Here is a 20508-nt window from a genome sequence, read left to right as displayed (position 1 = left end):
AAATTTTAAATTTTATATGAAACCTCCTGATTTTTAAATATTGATGGCTATTTCCAATTTTTAGAAAAAACAGTGTGAGATAAGCAAAACACACCTGCAGGCTAGATACGGCCTGGGGCCTCCAGGTCAGGATTCCTGTTCTATTTTAATTCTTGCCTGAAGTCCTCACACTGGCTAGACTTGGTATCCCCCGTGCAGCTTTAGAATCAACAGATTCTGTGACTCGCCACCAAGCTCTGAGTCCACAGCAGGCAGGAACCACTGGGCACAGGGAAGATTCTCAAAACTCACCACACCAGCGTTTGTGCGTAGATCAGTTCTAGGACATTCCTGGCAATGTCAAACTCCTGTAAGCCGAGGCTTGTGATAAACTGCATCCCAATGATTCTGCGAGAACATACCGAGTTTAGCACCCAAATCCATCAACTCCCTCCTTCAAAAGATTCCCCACAATCAACAAAGGAGACCCTCACCAGTTTGGAATAAATTCATAAGTCCCCTTAGAAATTTTTGAAAAGTTCCAAGTACAAGCATGTTTTTGAAGAAATAATTGAAGGAACTGAGGGAAGATGGAATTGACATAAGACATTCAAATGGGTGTGGGGGAGGGAGGTACAGCTAATGTAGTTTAAAAAATTATAGAGAACATTTGTTACCTTATTATTTAAATGATCTCATCTATTATCTTGTTTATACAACTGTTTGCTTGTTAAGCCTTTTTTAAATGACCAAATAAACTCAGTCCCTCCCAACCCAAATAAATTGAAATTTTTTCCATTTTTGATTAATGTTGTCGAATTAATGGTCTTCCCCTGCTCCCAAATCCATAAGGAAGGAACCAAGGTCTGCATTTATGCTGAGGAAACTTGAGACCATTTTTATTTCTTCATACAGAAGAGTTGCCAGTAAGAATTGCTGTCAAAATAACCCCCCCAAACTTCTCACTTTTATGTCCATACCCCAGACAGAGGCTGTAATAAAAGTTAGTTTGGGAAGACTGAGTGTGAAATTTTGTCATTCAACCCACCCACTGAGGAGAGAATTGGCATTGTATCATGCCACCTTATTACTGCAGCAGCTTGTAGAAATATGGAAATGTCTCTAAGGAATGAGATAGTCATGATATTGTTTAAAAATAAATAAATAAATAATAAGGACTACATGTGGGCTAATGATGACACTGCCTTGATTCTGCACATCTTGGTTCTAAAATAAAAATTAGTACCGTAACTAAATCCAATTAAATGAATCATGAGCTAAATCTATATGTACTGGCATGGAAAGGTGCCAAAGCATTGTGATTAGATTAACAAAAGCAACCTCCACACCGATTTTTCAGTGTGACCCCATTTTTGTACATCTATATATATAAAAGCCTAATATGCAAAGTGTCCCCTTGGGAGTTCGACCAACTGAGAGTTTGATCACTCGCTATGATGTGCACTTACCATCAGGGGGCGGCGTGGAACGAAGGAAGGCCCCAGCTAGCAGCCGGCAGCCGCTAGGGACCCTACCTGTGCACAAATTTCGTGCACTGGGCCTCTAGTACACATATAAAGCAGTACATGCATAGAATAATCTGGAAGAATATACACTAGAATATTAAAATGATCTGTGGGGAATAAGACCTCAAATGGCTCTCCGTTTTTGTGTTTTATTCTAGAACATTTTTTTTTTTTTAAAGAGAAAGTTGGAAAGGGCCAACTGAACCAAAAGGACTTTGACAACAGAACTCTCAGGCCAAGGTGAAAGTTCAGTTAATTCAGAAGAAAACAATATCCCAAAGGACAACAGGCAGATTTAGAACAATGCAGTCTTAGAGAACGTGAAGGGCCCACACTTCCTGCTCAGACGAGGCAATGGCTCCAGTTACAACCCTATGTACTAATCACCCAAGGCAGACAAATATTTACCTCCTCAGGAACTCCCCCAGGAAGGAATCAGCTAGAGAGAACACAAAATCCATCAGAAGGAGCCGGTAGATTTCCTGGCCAATCAGCGTTTCCCAGCACTGGAAGGCAAACAAGAATCAGGTTGTGGGAAGGGGCTGTTGCCTCTGCTCAATTTCTATCTGTTCCTGGCACCCTGTATTCATGAGGGCATGGCTAGTGGCTCAGTCTGATGGAGTTCTGAGTGCCCAGAAAAGGAGACCCACTCTTGGTAGAAATGCATCAATTAGATTGAGTTTGTTTTCAGGGTATTTATTCCTTTTCTGTGATGTTTCTTCTTTCATTAAGGCTTGCCCTCCACATGCATCCAAACTTTCCCTTCTCACTCTCTCTCCTTTAAACACTTGTCATTCCTGTCCCATATGCCTTCTGGATCCCATTTCTCCGCCAGGGATAATCAGCTTCTTCAGGAGAGCAGGAGGGATCAATGGCTAATGATGCCTCCACTCCTTTTGTTCATTAACCTTATGAAAAATCAATTAACATCTGTTGGATTAAGAAAGTAGCCTAGAGGTGTAGGTAGCCAGCTAGCACAAACTGGAAGGTTGAATTAGTCAGTTTATGAAACTGGCAGTCTATTACCTCTGCAGGAAGTTAGTACAATGAGCTGATGGACTGAGTAAGAGCTTTTAGATTTGGCTGAATGAGGAGAGGAAAGTTTTGGATGGGTGGGTGGATGGGTGAATGAATGGATAAATGGATAAATGAATGGACAGATAGAAGAAGATATTTGCTCTAATATCATAAGCAGAAACTCTTGAGGAATTTGAGGAACTCACTTCCTCTCTGGTGGTCAAAGACTAAGAAACCAAAGTGAAGGCAGAACAGCATGGAAGGCTCACCTCTTCACCAGCCAGGGCAACATTGTGGAGCCAATAGTAACAAAGAATTCCAATGATTGATATTTTCAAAAAGATGTTTCTGAATAACAGAAGAGAAAACAACTATCATTACTGTCTATGGCCGTCATTAGTGCTGTTCGCCAATATTTCCTTTTGGGCACAAAGTAGGATAGAAATTCTTGCCCCACTGTAGTTGAGTGGGGCTATGTAGCTAGTTCTGGCAAATGAGTTGTGAGCAAAAGTGATGTGTGTTACTTTATGTCACTTCTAGGCTGGAGCATTTAAAAGCCAGGGAGACCCTCCCCACTACCCACCCCAGGAACTTACTGTCTTCCCTCTGGAATGGTCATCAGCAATATTTGAGATGATTGTTGCTCTCTCAGCCTGGATCCCTGAATTACTGACATGAGCGAAAAACCCTGCCAATCCACAAGGGGCATGTAGCATGGACAAGAAATAAACCTTTGTTTCTTTTAAGCCACTGAGATTTGGGTCACAGGAGATGTTTATTATCATGGCATAAACAAATTTGTTCTGATTGATACACCCTCTTTTGGTACATATCAAAATCTGATTTTACTTTTCATTATAATAGTAATCTATTCATTGGGTGCTACCATAGACAGTACACTGTGTTAAGCACTTTATTAAAGCATCCCTCTTAATCTGTACAACTCTATCATCAAGTAGATAGCATTTTATGCCTATCTTACCAATGAGGGAACTGAAGCTCAGAGAGATAAAATAACTTGCCCAAGGTCACACAGCTTATTAGGGGCATGAAAAAGATTCAACCTGAGGACCATCTGATTTCACAGCCTCAGTTCTTAAACCCAGGTATTTAAGTCAACAACTGCTGGTTTTAAGATTGGTGGGCTAGGAATCATGTGTCACTAGACCAGTAGTTCTCCAAGTGTGGTCCCCAGACCACCACCATCATCAATCATCATCATCATCATCACCATCATCTGTAAACTTGTTAAAAGGACAAATGTTTAGGGTTCATCCCAGACGTATGGAATCAGAAACTCTGGGAGCGGGGCCTAGCACTCCCTGCAGGTAATTCTGCTGCCCAATGAAGGTTGAGAACCATTGTGCTAGATCCATTGTGAAGGAAGGGAACTGGATCTGTCTTTTTAAATGCCAGATCCCCAACCTCTTGCCCATTGCCAAGCCCTACTATGACCTGCAATATCTTCTAGATTAATGCCTTAGTATACTGTGATATTGTGAGTTATAAGAAATACTTATTTGATCTTTGGCCCCGTTTCTGGCACAGAGCTTCTAAAAACCCTTCCTTGGAATTTTTTAAGCGAGGAGAGCGATAAAAAGTGTCTTTTGTTTGGTAAGGAGGGGCTTTTGGTAATACCTAGAACAGTGATGGCAAACCTATGACACGCGTGTCAGGTGACACGTGAACTCATTTTTTTGGTTGATTTTTCTTTGTTAAATGGCATTTAAATATATAAAATAAATATCAAAAATATAAATCTTTGTTTTACTATGGTTGCAAATATCAAAAAATTTCTATATGTGACACGGCACCAGAGTTAAGTTAGGGTTTTTCAAAATGCTGGCACGCCGAGCTCTAAAGGTTCTCCATCACTGACCTAGAAGGTTGGAACTTTCAGTCTCACCTCCCTGACCTCTGGGGAGGGAAGAGGGGCTAGAAGTTGAATCAATGGCTAATGACCAATGAACTAATCAATTATGCCTATGTAGTGAAGCTCCATAAAACCCAAAGGACGGGGTTTGGGGAGCTTCTGAATTGGTGAACATGTGGAGTTGCTGGGAGAATGATGTGCCTGGGGAGGGCATGGACGTTCCCAACCTTCCCCCATTCCTTGCCCTGTGCATTTCTTCCACTTGGCTGTTCATGAGTTAATAAACCAGTGATCTAGGAAGTAAATGTTTCTCTGAGTTGCTCTAGCAGAGTAATCTAATCTGATGCAGGGGGTGGGGTGGGAACCTCCAATCCATAGCTGATAAATCAGAACCACAGGTTACAACCTAGATTTGCAATTGGCATCTTGTAAGACTGTGTCCTGAGCCTGTGTAATATCCAGGTAGATAGTTCAGAATTGAGTTGAATTGTTGGACACCCACCTGGTGTCAGAGAACTGCTTGGTGGTGTGGGGGAAAACCTTCATATTATGCCTATGTAGTGAAGCTCCATAAAACCCAAAGGACAGGGTTTGGGAGCTTCTGAATTGGTGAACATGTGGTGTTGCTGGGAGAGTGATGTGCCTGGGGAGGGCATGGACATTCCCGACCTTCCCCCATTCCTTGCCCTGTGCATTTCTTCCACTTGGCTGCTCCTGAGTTATATCCTTTTATAATAAAGCAGTGATCTAGGAAGTAAATGTTTCTCTAAGTTCTGTGAGCTGCTCTAGCAGAGTAATCTAATCTGATGCAGGGGGTGGGGTGGGAACCTCCAATCCATAGCTAATAAATCAGAACCACAGGTTACAACCTAGACTTGCAATTGGCATCTTGTAACACTGTGTCCTTAGCCTGTGTAATATCCAGGTAGATAGTTCAAAATTTAGTTGAATTGTTGGACACCCAGCTGGTGTCAGAGAACCGCTTGGTGGTGTGGGGGAAAACCTTCATACATTGGAATTGGTGTCAGAACTTTATAAATACTGCAGTGTAGCTCCACATTAAACATGAAAACACACTCTTCTAAGCAAAGAAAAGTTTATCTTAGAAAGATTGTGTATTTCTGAGCTTTCCCATTTTCTCTTCATGTAGAAGAGATGTTTAATGTTTTGTGAAACAATACAAATGGCTACTGTATATTAAGAGACAATTCACCTCTCTAGTGATCAGAAAATGAAGATTAAATAGCAAAGGCATTGGGTCAAAGTGGCATTCTGAATGTATATGTCTACTTACAACCTCTTCTTTTTATATTGTAAGAAGAGAAATTATTTTAGAGTCGGTCTTGGGATGGTCAACTCTCTAAGTACTACCATGTTCTAACATATCGTTATTTTGCCTTGCTATTTGCATGTGGGTTTGAATGGGCCAAAGATTCTGTATTCTAACTAACCTCTTCTGGAGCCTACAGGTGTTGCTCTGAGATTTTCTGATTTCTAGTGTGGTCAAATACTCACCCAGCTGCTCTTCCTAAAACATTAAATAAATACCAGTGAGCAAAGAAGCCAGTGAAACTTATTATTAACGTATACACTAAAAAAACAGATTACTTAATGCCACTGAATTGTACACCTAAAAATTATTAAAATGGCAAATTTTATGCTATATACCACAATAAAAAGTCCCAAATATTCCTAACCCGGGAGAGGAGGCATCCAGTGGGGTGAGGTGGATAGAAGTGAGGGCTTGCTAAGATTTTTCTTCAGGAGAATAATACTTATATAGATTAACGCTAAACGCTGACCTAAAAAGGTGTCAACAATTTTTTTCTGTGAAGACCCAGATAGTACATATTTTTGGCTTTATGGCCATGCAGTCTTTGTTGCAGCGACTCAATTCTGCCGTTGTAGCAGGAAAGCAGTGGCAGACAATATGTCAACAAGTGGACATGGTTGTGTTCCAATAAAGCTTTATTTATAAAAAAGGAGGCTGGCCTGCAGGCTGTATTTGCCAACTCCCGATCTAAAACATGTGTGTGTATGTGTGTGTGTGTGTGTGTGTGTGAATATCCTTGTTATAAATTGAGGGTAACAAAAATGTGTCAGTTCTGTAGGAAGTTAAACATGGATGTAAGTATAGATTTGCTACCTGCAGAAGGAGCATTCCAGGAAGAAGTAATGTCCAGGACAAAGGTCCAGATGTGGGTATATAGTTTGGCATGACTGTAAATACTTAGGTTTCCATGGGGATGAGGGCACACTGAGGAATGGGAGGAGAGCTGGCCAGGAGCTTGAGCTCAGAGGCCATAAGACAAGGGCTCTGGAATTGATCAGTAAAGAAACTCAATCTGCACTGTACAGCCCTGTCGTCATAAACACCATCATAGCATAGAACTGGTCAGGGACCTAGCTAAGAAGTAGCAATAAGAACACAATTTGGGTAGTTTTATGCCTTATTTGCCAAAACCCTGGGGTCGCCTCTAGCACATACAGTGCTTTTGTGGGAATCAAAATAAGGCATCACCATGCCCAGCCAAGAAATTGCCAAAAGCCCTCCCTCCACCTTCATTTAGGCGGTTGAATTATCAAAATGTGCCTCTCCCTCTCGGCGGATGCAGTGGGTACCAGGGCTCACAATCTGGCTCGTGGACACACTGGATGATTTCAGTCCCCAGACAACGCCTCAGCCAGGAAGCTGTGTGCTGTGTGCAACCTGCCTATCTGTCCATCTTACACCTGAGACCGATGTTAATCCTTAGGCTGGTAGCAACTGGGAAAGATAAGTCATTATTTTGAGCAAAAGGCAGATGTAACTAAAAGCCTGTATTTTCTCTGGGCTCTTTGAATTTTATGGTTATTTACCCACACCATACAAACACACTATACTCTTGAATTTTTTTCCTGGAAAACTCGAGCATAACCCTTTCTAGCTGCCACTCTACTTTCCTCCGTGAAAACGGGGGCTGGTGTTGGGAGTGACAGACACACCTACCGGATCAGGAGGACATACACTTCCTGCCGCGGAACCTCATAGTGCTCCACCAGCCCGAACATGGAGTAGAAGCGAGGCACCGCCAGGTTGATGCAGGACACCACGAAAGGCAGTAACAGCACCGCCCCGGGGTTCTGGTGGCTCTGCAGGAACTGCGGGGGGTGGAGGGAGAGAATCAGATGCCAACTGTGCACTGGACCCCTCTCTGCCTCGCTCAGAAGATCCCTCACCATGGAAACCCCCCCGGCAGTAGTTCCTCTGGGGTCAGCTATTAAGTTACTGGTTAGTGAGCACTGACCTGTGGCAAGCATTCACTACCCACATGATTGCAGCCCAGCCGGTTAAGTCTGACTTAACCGACGGGCAAACTGAGACGCAGAGAGGTGGAGATGCTTGCCCAGTGTCACCCTGCTAGGAAGGGACAGATTTGAACCTGGGTCTATCTGACTCAGGAGCCTGACCTCAAAAAGTCATCCTGCAACCCAGGTATGTGCCTTTGACCAGGAATAGAACCTGGGACCCTTTAGTGCGCGGGCCAACCCTCTAACCACTTAGCAACATCAGCCAGGGCTCAGAAGTCTTCTTTATACCTATAGTTGCCCCATCACAGCTTCCACCCCAGGCAATGCCAGGCCCCTGAGGGCTGTGACTCAACTTCCCCTCTTTCAGAGCACACCTTAATATAGTGAGTGGCAAACCTGGGTTGCGTAATCCCACATCCATGTTCTTGTTGGCCTCTCCTTCAGTTATTCATCCATTTGTGGAGCATCTACTATGTACTAGGTATTAGGCCAGGTTTCTGGCTACAGTCTTTTTTGAAACAGATGCATAAACAGGTATTTTTAATGCTGCATGTGACAAGTGTACAGGGAAAGCCTGCAGATTATGAAGCACCTAACTCAGCCTAGTGAGGGTGGTGATGGTGAGAGAAGAGGAAGTGACACCTATGCTGAGGTCCAGAGGAGGAAAAGGAGTTTATAAGATGAAGGGAAGTGAAGGGGCATGCAGAATGGACTGCAGGTTTCTCACCTAGAGATGAGGGAAAACATGATGTATTCAGGGAACTATGGACACACCATTTAGTGTTGCTGGTGTGGGATATGGGTGGTTGTGGAGTATTGAGGCTAGAGATATGGACAGGGGTCAGATCATAAAAGATCTAGCAACCATGCTACAGAGGATAGATTTTATATCGAGGCTAAAGGGAAGTCATTTAAAAAAGTGACCAACTTGCACCACAGTTCTAGAGCTCAGCAAACTGGCTACATCTAGGAAAAAGCTGAAACCTACAGAAAAACAGTACTTTACCCAGGCCACATAGCTAATTGATCTCAGAGTTCATATCATTTAAAAACAAAACAAGCCCTAACTGGTTTGGCTCAGTGGATAGAGCGTCGGCCTGCGGACTGAAAGGTCCCAGGTTCGATTCCGATCAAGGGCATGTACCTTGGTTGTGGGCACATCCCCAGTAGGAGGTGTGCAGGAGGCAGCTGATCGATGTGTCTCTCTCATCGATGTTTCTAACTCTCTATCCCTCTCGCTTCCTCTCTGTAAAAAAAAAATCATCAATAAAATATATTAAAAAAACAAAACAAAACAAAACTAACATTCCTTCATCACCCGCTGTACCAGGCACTGGGCAGACTCTCCACATAACTTTTCTCTAGTCCTGACCGCACACCTACAAAGCCAGGTATGACCATTCCTACTTTACAGGTGAGGAGTCTGGGGCTCAGAAGGATTAAGTCACTTGCCAGAGTCCATCAGATCACAATACTTAGTGAGTGTCTACACTGTGCCAGGGGTTTGGGGAAGCAGCAGGGATATAATAATAAAGGAAGAAACCAGCCAAAGTTCCCATCTCTCCAATAGCCCAGAGCATCTCACGCTAAGTCGTGCACACACATCACCTGGGGACGTTGCTAAGATGTGATTCTGAGCCCATGGGCTACAGGAGGGACCTGAGATCCTGCATTTTTAAACTGGTTTCCAACTGATGCCAATGGACCCAGTGTGAGTAGCAGGGTCTACGTCCCTCTCCCCTCCAGCATCCCACCCTTCCCCTGGATCTCTGTGCTCTGCACCTTGCTGCTTCTGGCACTCTGGTTACCTCTAAGTTGTTCTCAGCCAGGTAATAAACCGCTACACAGCAGGCAACGGCCACTCCGGTAGAGATAACCCAGGCCGCCAGGTGGACAGACAAGCGGGTCAGCTGCTGATTGAGCGTTAATTTGACATTCTCCTGAAGGATTTCTGACAGGTTCTCCTATAAACACAAGGAAGTCACATTGGCCCGGAGGGTGAATACTCTTCACTCTCAGAAACACAAATCCACCCCAGATCCACAGGAGAGAGACAGGGAAAGTTCATGATGAACAGGGATTATGGGACAACCCATGGGAAAAATCTCAAATGGGCAAGAACTTCCATTACTGCATCAAATGCCGTTTTTAATCGTAGAGGAACAGATAGGACCAGCAGATTGGGACCGTGCTCCTAGGAAAGTACACTGAGGTCATGAAATCCTTGAAGAATAACAAGTTAACATCTGCAATCCTCTTGACAAAGCCCCTTTGTTTATGCATTCTGCTTGCTCTATCTTTTTAATAAGTTTTTTTTTTTAATAGACCAGGGTTTTTCAGCATTTGGGGCCAGATAGTTCTGTGTGTGGCAGCTGTCCTGTGCATATCAGGATGTTTACCTGCATCTACACTAGATGCCAATAGCACCCCCAACCCTCCCAAATTGCATTTTAACCAGAAAAGTGTCCAGACATTGCCATATATTCCCTGAAGGGCAAAACTTTCCTGGGTTGAAAACCACTGGATAACATTTTAAACGTGGCACTATGAGGTCAAGAAGTATTTACACTTAACATTTTGTAAGTTGCCCTCCAGTAAGCTTGTACCAATTCCAAAGCCACCGTGTCCTGTGAAAATGTCCAGCTCCCTACACCATCACAAGCACCGGGCACTGTGAATATTTTTTTCTGGGTTTTTGGGGGTGTTTCTTTTTTTTTGCTAATATCATTGGCAATAATAAAATAACTCCTTATTACTTTAAGAAAAGTCACAGACATACTGAAGGAGAGAAGGAGACTGGCCGGGGAAGGTGTTGTCAAAAGCAAGCTTGCCTTACCCTTATCTCAGTGCTAAGATTCTTCTGTTTCAGCTTCACAGCTTTTTCGTGGGTGATGGTGAAGTCCCAGCAAAAAATAAGTTTAGCGATCCCTCTGGAGTAAATGTGGGGGTTAATGAAGTTGTTCCGGAAATACCTGGCCATGCTAGGGAAAGCAGAAACCAGCATGCCAAGGGTTATTAGGACAAGCACTGGGGGGAGGGGGACTGCATGGATTAAAATAAAAGAAAGTCCTATCTTTAACAGAGAACAATAATATGGAAGAGTTAGTTCCAAGTTCTTCTGGAACAGCATGATCACAAACAATGGTTAGATGCTCTGGCTTTGGGATCTGACAGGCCTGACTTACAACCCTACACTGCCAGCTGGGGGATCTTAGTCATTTTAACTGCTCTAAGCCTCAGTTTCCATATCTGTAGAATGGGGATAATAATAGTACTCACCTCACAGAATTATTATGAGAGGTGTGTTAGTTTCCTATTGTTGCTGTAACAAATTGTCCCAAACTTAGTGGCTTCAAACAACACAAATTTATTCTCTTACTGGAGATCAGAAAATGGATCTAAAATCCAGGTGTCAGCAGGGCTGTATACCCTTTGGAGGTGCGAGTGGAGAATCCGTATCCGTGCCTTTTCCAGCTTCTAGAGCAGTGGTTCTCAACCTTCCTAATGCCGCGACCCTTTAATACAGTTCCTCATGTTGTGGTGACCCCCAATTTCATTGTTACAAATTGAACATAATTAAAGCATAGTGATTAATCACAAAGACAGTATGTAATTATATATGTGTTTTCCGATGGTCTTAAGTGACCCCTGTGAAAGGGTCGTTTGACCCCCAAAGGGGTCTCGACCCACAGGTTGAGAACCGCTGTTCTAGAGGCTGCCTGCATTCCTTGGCTTATAGAGTAACATCTGACACTCTCTCTCTAACCTTGACCCTCCTGCCTCCCCCTTCTAAGGACCCTGTGATTACATTGTCCCCACCTGTATAATCCAGGGAGATCTTCCCATTTTAATATCCTTAATCATGTCTGCCAAGTCCCTTTTGTCAGGTAAGGTAACATGTTCACAGGTTCTGGGGATTCGAAGGTGGATATCTTTGGGACGTGAGGGGCATTGTTCAGCCGACCACAAGAATCGATGTAGTGCTGAGAGCAACAAGCACTCAATAAAGGCAGCTCTTATTATTGTGGGGATGTTGAGAGGACCCAGTGAAATCAGTCTTAGGATACATAAATGCTCAGTGACATGGACACTCCTTTTCCAAAATGTGCCACCACTGAGTATTTTCATAGTTTGATAGGACAAAAAACCCCCCAAAAATCTCATTTTATTTTGAATTAATTTGCTGGCAATGAGGTTGTGATGGGCTGAATTGTGTACCCCCAAATTTCATATGTTGGGGTTCTAACACCCAGTACCTCAGATATGGACTATATTTGGAGGTGGGACCTTTACAGATGTAATTAAGTTAAAATGAGGTCATTAAGGCTGGGCCCAAATCCTTATAAGAAGAGAAAATTAGGGCTCAGACATGGCCAGAGGGAAGACCATGTGAGGACACAGAGAGAAAACAGTCTACAGGCCAAGGACAGAGCCTCAGAAAAATACCAACGCTGCCAACACCTAGATCCTGGCCTTCCAGCCTCCAGAACTTGAGAAAATAGATTCCTGTTGCTTAAGCCACCCAAACCTGCAAACCAATACAGGGGTAAACATCTGTACTTCCTCTTTGATACTTACCATGTGACAATCGTCCATCCATATCCTTCTGTCCATATAACTACTTGAGCTATTGCATCCTTATGTCCAGACTGACCAATTTCTTTTATTTATTTATTTTTCTTTGTTTTTTTTTAAAAACTTCTTTATTGATTAAGGTATTACATATGTGTCCTTATCACCCCATTACCCTACCACTCCCCCCCCCCTACTCATGCCCTCACCCCCCTGTTGTCTGTGTCCATGCATGCATACAAGTCCTTTGGTTGATCTCTTCCCCTTACTCCCACCCTCCCCTACCTTCCCTCTGAGGTTTGACAGTCTGATCGATGCTTCACACGGAAACCTCTAAACCTCTCCCTTCTCTCCAAACTTATATTTTATGTTGCAGAACAAGGAATGATCAGACAGATTCTAGAGAAACTTTTTCCTGGGTAACTTTTGAGTCTCTTGAATTTTTTAAAAAAATATATTTGTATTGATTTCAGAGAGGAAGGGAAAGGGAGGGAGAGATAGAAACATCAATGAGGAGACAGAGTCACTTATTGGCTGCCTCCTTCTGGGGATCAAGCCCAAAACCCGGGCATGTGCCCTTGACTGGAACTGAACCTGGGACCCTTCAGTCTGCAGGCCGATGCTCTATCCACGGAGCCAAACCAGCTAGGGCGAGTCTCTTGGATTTTGCCTAAATCTAAGAAGAGCTTAGGATCAGGGAATGCGGACACTTCGTACCTGAATAGCAAACTGAAGAAGCAGATGATCAGACAGGCTGCGACTGTGAAGATGTAGGCCAGCTGCATGTTGTAGGATGCCCCACCGCTCCGATGCCGGATCGTAGAATTGGTGTAAAAGCCATAGTACATCACTGTGTCAGAAAAATAACCCTGGAAGGGACAATAAGCCCTACGTCAGGTGGGTCTCTTGAGAAAACTATGAGTGACTATTGACCTCTTTTGTCTTCTAGAAGCGTGGACCAGTCCATTTCAATGTTTTGTTTGCAAGGAAAAGGAACCTCCAAGGCCACTGAGAAGCTAGACATTTTATCACTAAGCTTTTAGTTGGAGAGGACTCCCACCGGCATAGCTTTACAATAGAGGGACCCAGCTATTCCACCGGGACCCAGTGAGAAAGCGAAGCATGACTAAAGGCAGGCTGCACCTTGAAGTTCAGAGTGAAATGTCCTGATGTCTGTAATCTACTGCGAAATGCCTCCTAAAATAGTAAGACAAATATGGCAAAATGTTAACAAATTTAAATTGACATAGTGTGTATGTGGATGTTTATTATACTACTCTTTGTTTTTTGTATGTTTGAAATTTTTCATAATAAAAGATTTCATATATACAAAAACACAAAATACACATAGTAATGAGAAAAAAGTACACAATGATTCCATTTAAATGCATCTATCCCGAGAAAATTTTTTAAATCAAATTTGTCTTTAAAATAAAAAGACAAATGGAAGGACCTTATTTTGAACATTCCACAGCAAGAGTCAGCAAATGTCTTCTGTAAAGAGCTAGACAGTAAATGTCGGACCACGATGACAGCACGGCAATATCTCTGCCGACAGCCGAAAAGCAGTGCAGATGTGTAAACAAAGGAGTGTGGCCATGTTCCGAAAGAACTTTGTTTATGGACACAGAAATATGCATTTCATATCGTTTTCATGCTTCTCAAAAATGCTATTCTTCTTTGGATTTTTGTTCAAGCATTGAAAAATGGAGGAGCCAATCTTAGTTTGTAGGCTGTTCAAACACAGATGGCCGGCCAGATCTGGCTCTCGGGCTGTAGTTTGTCCATCCCTGGTCTATAGACTCTCAATGGCAGAAATTTCTCCTAGAAGGTGAGCTCGCAAGGGAGAGGTTCTGTGCCTTGATAAAGCTCTGGGTAGATGAATCCTGGTTGCTATTGCATAGAAGAACATGGGCCTATATATATACCCAAGATACCTAGTAAAGCAAAACATGTTGCAAAACAAGACTCGTAGCATCCTACCCTATTTTTATTTTTAAAAAGAATATTTATCTGTCAACCTACCTACCTACCTACCTATCTACCTACCTATGCCTGTATATCTCTATGTTGGTATAGTGAGAAAAACAGTGGTCAAAGATACCCTCTGAAGTGGGGAGTTAAACAAGGGAAGAAGGGTAAAATGGACTTCTCTTAGTTTTTTCTCCTCTGTAGCAGGAATTTTCCAAAAGGAGCATTACAGTTTATAGAAAGAAAGAGAAAAAAGAAAATCTATGAACACCAACACGAGAAACCCACCACATATTAGGTGCAGAAAGCAGATCATAGGCAGTACATATGAATAATTAATCTTTTGTGAAAAAAGAGAAAAGGAGGCATATGTACAACATACGCTGTTGCTTCTGGAGACAGAAAGTCTCCTATGTTGTGCATGTTTTTTTGGGGGGAAAAAAGAAAAACATTATTTAAACACCCACTTTCCCCACCAGTGACTCCCAGGAAAAAGTGAGAGGTCTGGCACAGTGACCAGCAAGGTGTGTCTCTGGGTTTCCCAAGGTGGTGAACTCTCAGTGGGGGAAATGGAGAACTTACCGCTCCCGTGAAAAATTCCAGTCCTGTGAATTGGAGAGCGTTGTTTCCGCCCACGGTAAACTGAGGGATTGTGATGAAGCTGAAGGTCACAATGAATGAGAAAATGTTGAACTTCAGAAGCCACCTCAGAAAGTTGAAGTAGGACAGGACGCTGGTTCCAAACTTGCCTCCGATGATCTTGAGCGTCTTCTGCCACAGGCTGATGGAATTGAGCAGCTCCGACAGGATGTTCTTGCATCTCCGGTATGCCTGGGGTTAAGATGAGGCTTGACATTCCCTCAACAAATATCTGTTGAGCAGGTCCCACAATAGCAAAAACAGCCACCGTTTCTAGAGCGTTACAATGTGTTAGGCATTTGCAAATGTCATCTCATTTAATCTGCAGACCCATCCCCTAAAGGGAATGCATTATTATTTTCCCAGATTTGCTGTTGAAGGTGACACTCACAGTGGCTACATTGCCCAAATAACCCAGACCTTTGCACACTCACCTGGTTTCCCCACACCTACACTGACCCAATTTTTATGGCCTCAGTAAAACAGCCCTGAAATTGGTTCTTCTTCCCCGTGGTCCCCGTTTATCCCCACTCTCCCACCTCCCCGTTTTCACCCTCTCGTGCTCATTTCTCTGACTGCAGCACAGGCGGACTTACCAGGGAAATGGAATTCAAACACTGAGTGCAGCAGTTGAGCTCAAAGATACGTCGGGACTGCTTACTTTTCTCTTTGTCAACCATTCTCCTGGGGGAACAGCAGAAGCAAGTGAGAGATGCAAGTGCTGTAATACGTTCATTCCCCAAATGCTTACTGAGCACCTACTACATCCCAGGTGGAGATAAAGAGACCAATTAAAAAAAATAAATCTATTACTATGACATTAAATCCCAAAACAAGTAGAGAGAAAGAGAGAGAGAGAGAGAGAGAGAGAGATTTTCTTGCCTCATGGGGCTGACATCCTAGTTGGAAGAGAAAGAGAATAAGTGATAAATCCTATATAACAAAGAGCTAATATGCAAATGGTCATCACTCCCTCACGCCTTCATGCTGTAACAGCTCAGACACTCAACAGTGGGGGGAGAGGAATGGGGACTAATATGCAAATGGTCATCACTCCCTCACGCCTTCACGCCGTAACAGTTCAGACACTCAACACTGGGGAGAGAGGAATGGGGACCAGCCAGGCACAAATGAGCTTGTGAGAGAGGAATGGGGGCCAGCCAGGCTGTGGCCTGGGAGAGGGACAAGTCGCCTGCTCCATGGTCCCGGGTGCCAGCGGCTGCGCCTGCACCTGTGGCCCGGGAGAGGGACAAGCTGCCGCCCCATAGTCCCAGGCACCAGTGCCTGCGACTGCGGCCCAGGTGAAGCCGCCCACCCACAGTCCCCTGCGGCTACGGCCAGCCTGGACGAAGCCGGCCCGGGTCCTGGGTGCCTGCGACCAGCCAGAGGGAGGAATCCTGGGTCCTGTGTGCAGGGCGAGGCAGAGGCAGTCAGGGGCAATAAGGCCAGCAGGGGAGCAGTTAGGGGTGATTAGGCCAGTAGGGGAGCAGTTAGGGCTGATCAGGCGGCAAGCAGAGGTGGTTAGGGGTGACCAGGCAGGCAGGCAGAGGGGTTAGGGGTGATCAGGCAGGCAGGCAAGCGGTTAGGAGACAGTGGTCCCGGATTATGAGAGGCAGTCGGACATCCCCTGAGGGGTCCCAGATTGGAGAGGGTGCAGGCCAGACTGAGGGCCCCCCCTCTTGTGCATGAATTTCGTGCACCAGGCCTCTAGTATAATAATAAAGTGGGTAAACTGCATGGCATGTTACAAGGTAATATGTATTATGGGGAAGAAAAAGGAAAACAGCAGGGTAAGGAGATGGGTAATGCTAGGGTGGGGACTGTGTTACAATTTGAAATAGTGTGACTTCTGAATAAAGTCTTGTAAGAGGGAAGGGTTCATCATATGGATAAAGAACTGTCCCATGCATAGGGACACTCGAAGCCCCAAGGAGACCGAGGTGGCTGGACTTTTCTATTCAAGGATCCCATCCACATTGCAGTTAGTTGTCATGTCTCTTTAGAATCCTCGAGTCTATAACAGTTTTGCAGACTTTCCTCATTTATGATGACCTTATAATTTTGAGTAGTACTGGTTGGGTATTTTGTAGAAATATACTCCCTCCCAAATTGTGGTCTTCCTGACTTTTTTCTCTGGTTAGATTAGGGTTACAGGTTTCAAGAGAGAGTGCCACAGAGGGATATGTCCTTCTGATCACATGACTCATCTCTGAAGATGTCAACCTTGATCACTTGGCCGAGATAGTGTTAGATGGATGTCATCTCTAGAAAGTTACTTTCCCTATTTCCACACACTACTCTTTGGACGCTGGCCACTAGCACACACAGCCTCCACTCTGGGCAACAGGAGATTATGTGGAATTTTCTGTAGGACGATGGCCTCTTCTGTTGCATTTGTTTATTTCTTATCTTTCTGAGATGGGGCAAAAGTAGAAGCTCGAGATTGGCATAAAAATCTGGGAAAGAAGAAAAGCTTTTGATCCATACCGAAGCTTCCTTTTCTCTTCCATGGTCCTCGGCTGATTCCGGATGGCTTTAATTCTATCTCTAGATGTCATGGGTATCAGAGATGCGATTAACTTTTGTCCTGTGGAAGAAAATAGATGGAGTTTATTTTTTTTCCTTTAACAGAGTAATGACATTTTAAAATATGGTGCTGAAGTTAGAGCATCCTATATAATAAAAGGCTAATATGCAAATTGACTGAACTGCAGAATGACTGGTCGCTATGATGCACACTGACCACCAGGGGGCAGACACTCAATACAGGAGCTGCCCCTGGTGGTCAGTGTACTCCTACAGGGGGAGCGCCGCTCAGCCAGAAGCTGGGCAGCGGTGGTGGCGGGAGCCTCTCCTGCCTCCATGGCAGTGCTAAGGATGTCCGACTGCCTAAGTCATCAGTTAGACATTCCCCGAGGGCTCACGGACTGTAAGAGGGTACAGGCCGGGCTGAGGGACTCTCCCCCCCCCCCCCCCCCCCCCCCCGCGTGAATTTCGTGCAGCAGGCCTCTAGTGTTTTTATAAGAGCACACAGAATGAAGAATGTATGGACTCAATGATCCCAAACGTCACAGATTAAAACAAGCGGACAGCAAGCATCTGTGTTGAACCTCAAAGCCAAAGAAAACGATAGTGTGCATGCAATTCCAGTTCAATGCTTTCCTTTTCCATGGCAATAACATCTTGCACCTTAATGTCCCTCACTTTAATATTCCACATCACTTCTCGTGTCCCCCTGACTCCAGGCCCCCTGGACTCCACCTTCTTGCAGTGCCTGATGGTTGTCAGACGCTCTTCCACCTGGAATGACTTCCCCACCTTTTCTCCCGATAACTCATGATCACATTTTGGGTCAGTGTAGCAGATACTGTTGGCAGCCTTCCCCAGAGTCATCTCTCCTTTTTTAATAGAATCCCGATTTTGTTTAGAAATATACCCTCTCCCTCACATGGCCCTGAGCTTCTTCAGGGTGGGACCCAACTCCAGGCACCCGGGACGGGTCCCGATGTGTCCAGGCCCATCCTGAAGGTCCTGTCCCCTTGCAGGTAAGTGATTTAGGCACAGGCACGTGACAAGATGTTGGCCAATGTTCTGTGAGGGGTGGTCTGCAGAGGAGCTTCTTGGCAAAGGTTTTCCTTCTCAAAAAAACAACGCTCAAAACACAAGGCAAAGACATCCTGCTTCTGGAAGTTGTGTCCACATATGACACCTGGAAGTGCTGTCACCATCTCGGAACAGAGAGGGAGCCAGCTGGGGGCCAGCTGGGGCACCAAATGAGGGAGTGGGATGGCTCCCTGGCCAAGCTATTGGGTCAGAACCTCTCATTTTATAATGACATTAGAGGCCCAGTCCACGAATTCGTGCACAGTGGGGTCCGGCTAGCCAGCCCCGATCAAGGCCAATCAGGCCAGGCCAGCTGTGGAAGGGGATTTGGGAGGTTGGCCAGCTCGCCCCGCCTTCTGGTCAAACTCCCAGTCGAGGGGACAATTTGCATATTATACTTTTATTATATAGGCTTCTGTAATCAAGGTGGAGTGAGAGTCCCCAAGAGAGGGCCACCAAATCACTTGGTTGAAGACGAGGAATTTGTGTCTCTTTCTCACAGAGAAAGAAAGGAGAAGGAGGGAGAAAAAAAACAGATTCAAGGAGACAGCAGCCTGACAGAAGATGCCCCAGTCTTCATTTAAGTGGCTAAGCCCACACAATGCTTTGGTGTAAATGGATTTTTTTCCCCCTCTTAGAAATCATTGAGAGAGGCTGGACTTTATGCCTCCAGTCTTATGGAATGAAACAGAAACGGCATCTAAATGACCAAACAGTGCTGACCTCCAGAGCAGAGAGGCAGGGAGTTCTCAGCTGAGAACTGGTTTCATGGTGGACTTGACAATAACAGGCATCCTCTGTTGCCGAATCCAGGGTGGGAAGGAATTGGACCAAAGCAGAACAGGGTGGTGGTTAAGGTATCAGGCTTGGGCATCAGACAGACCTGAATTTGGGTCCCAGATCTGCCAGATCACTTAACTTCCCTGAGCTGCAGTTTCCTCATCAAGCAGATGGAAATGACAAGCATGCCTGCCTTAGAGGCGTGGAGCATGGGGAGAAAACACAACTAAATTCGATGGATAACAGAAAGGGAGTGCTCAGCAGAGAGCGAGGCCCACGAAAGCAGCTTGATCAAGGTCAACTCCTTTTTAGGTGTTAGATGCTCTCAAAGTGACCCCTTCCTCAGTCCCTGGCATCCTTGGGTCATCTACCAAATCTTCAACCTACTTGTTGTCTTAAAACTAAAAATCCCTGGGCGTCACTTGCAAGCTGTCTTTGCTCATTTGCCCCAGCGACTTACTACCTTGAATGTTTTCATGGGAAGTACAAGGCGTGTCCATGTCCACAAGGTCTGGGCTGTGATGCGTCTGAGAAAACGATTCATTCAAAGGTGAAAACCGTAGCAACTGCTTGGCCTTTCTGTCATTCTGGCGGCTGTAAACCCGAGGGTCTGTCACATCGTTGTCAGATACGGACGAGACCATGCCAGAGCTCGAGTTCACCCCCGACTTTGCTGGAACACTCAGATTTGAGGATCGATGGTTTTGGACCCCGGGTGGAACAGTCTCAACATTAATGATGATTTCATTCACTTGGTCATCAGACAGCATCTCTGGCCTCCTCCAAGCCTAATTCTGCACGGGGGTGGCCTCCCCAGACCTCACGCAGCGGTCACACCCGACGTTGGTGAGAACCACCAAAAAGCGGGCTAACATCACAGAGGGATGCTCCATTCACACATTTTAAAAATGCCAGGATGACATTGCCAAAGTCAGCTTCACACAAATCACAGCCTAACTCCCCACATCTACACTGGAGGCGTCTCCTAGGAGGAGGTGTGTTTTCCTGAAGAGCTCTGTCTCGGTAGCTAGGAAAGAAACCGGAAACAGAACCCTTCATTAAAGACAATGGGGTTCTAGAACCACAAGTCAGAGGTTCTTCTAAATGCCTCATGATCAAAGGGCCAGATTTTCTTTTCAATTTGGTGCCTCTGGCCTAAAGCTCATATTTTATAATCATAATTTTATATGCCTACATAAATCTAGGTGGGTTTATAGTGAAACAATTATTATCTCCTGATCACCTTGCGTGGCCAAC

General features: G+C 44.7%; 1 protein-coding gene across 4 annotated transcripts in view; it reads right to left on the bottom strand.

Annotated features, from left to right (window-relative positions):
* The window catches only part of TMC5 (transmembrane channel-like 5), a 65339-nt gene that overhangs the window by 14338 nt on the left and 30493 nt on the right, over nucleotides 1–20508 (bottom strand). For 3 of the 4 annotated variants that reach the window (XM_014544426.1, XM_014544428.1, XM_014544427.1), the window contains exons 5-14: nucleotides 17356–17455; nucleotides 15465–15552; nucleotides 14812–15060; nucleotides 12976–13127; nucleotides 10523–10667; nucleotides 9495–9650; nucleotides 7385–7536; nucleotides 2792–2870; nucleotides 1914–2011; nucleotides 292–387 (exon numbers count right to left, since the gene is read on the bottom strand). In XM_014544426.1, coding sequence (XP_014399912.1) covers nucleotides 292–387; nucleotides 1914–2011; nucleotides 2792–2870; nucleotides 7385–7536; nucleotides 9495–9650; nucleotides 10523–10667; nucleotides 12976–13127; nucleotides 14812–15060; nucleotides 15465–15552; nucleotides 17356–17455 — 1315 coding nt within the window. Of the gene's footprint in view, nucleotides 1–291; nucleotides 388–1913; nucleotides 2012–2791; nucleotides 2871–7384; nucleotides 7537–9494; nucleotides 9651–10522; nucleotides 10668–12975; nucleotides 13128–14811; nucleotides 15061–15464; nucleotides 15553–17355; nucleotides 17456–19714; nucleotides 20022–20508 lie in introns of those variants that run through there. The other variant, XM_005872007.2, reaches the window with a different exon arrangement.

Source organism: Myotis brandtii, unplaced genomic scaffold (assembly GCF_000412655.1).
Source record: "Myotis brandtii unplaced genomic scaffold, ASM41265v1 scaffold363, whole genome shotgun sequence".
Taxonomy (NCBI): Eukaryota; Metazoa; Chordata; class Mammalia; order Chiroptera; family Vespertilionidae; genus Myotis; species Myotis brandtii.
The sequence above is the reverse complement of the archived record's forward strand: the minus strand, read 5'-3'. Positions and strand labels throughout refer to the sequence as shown.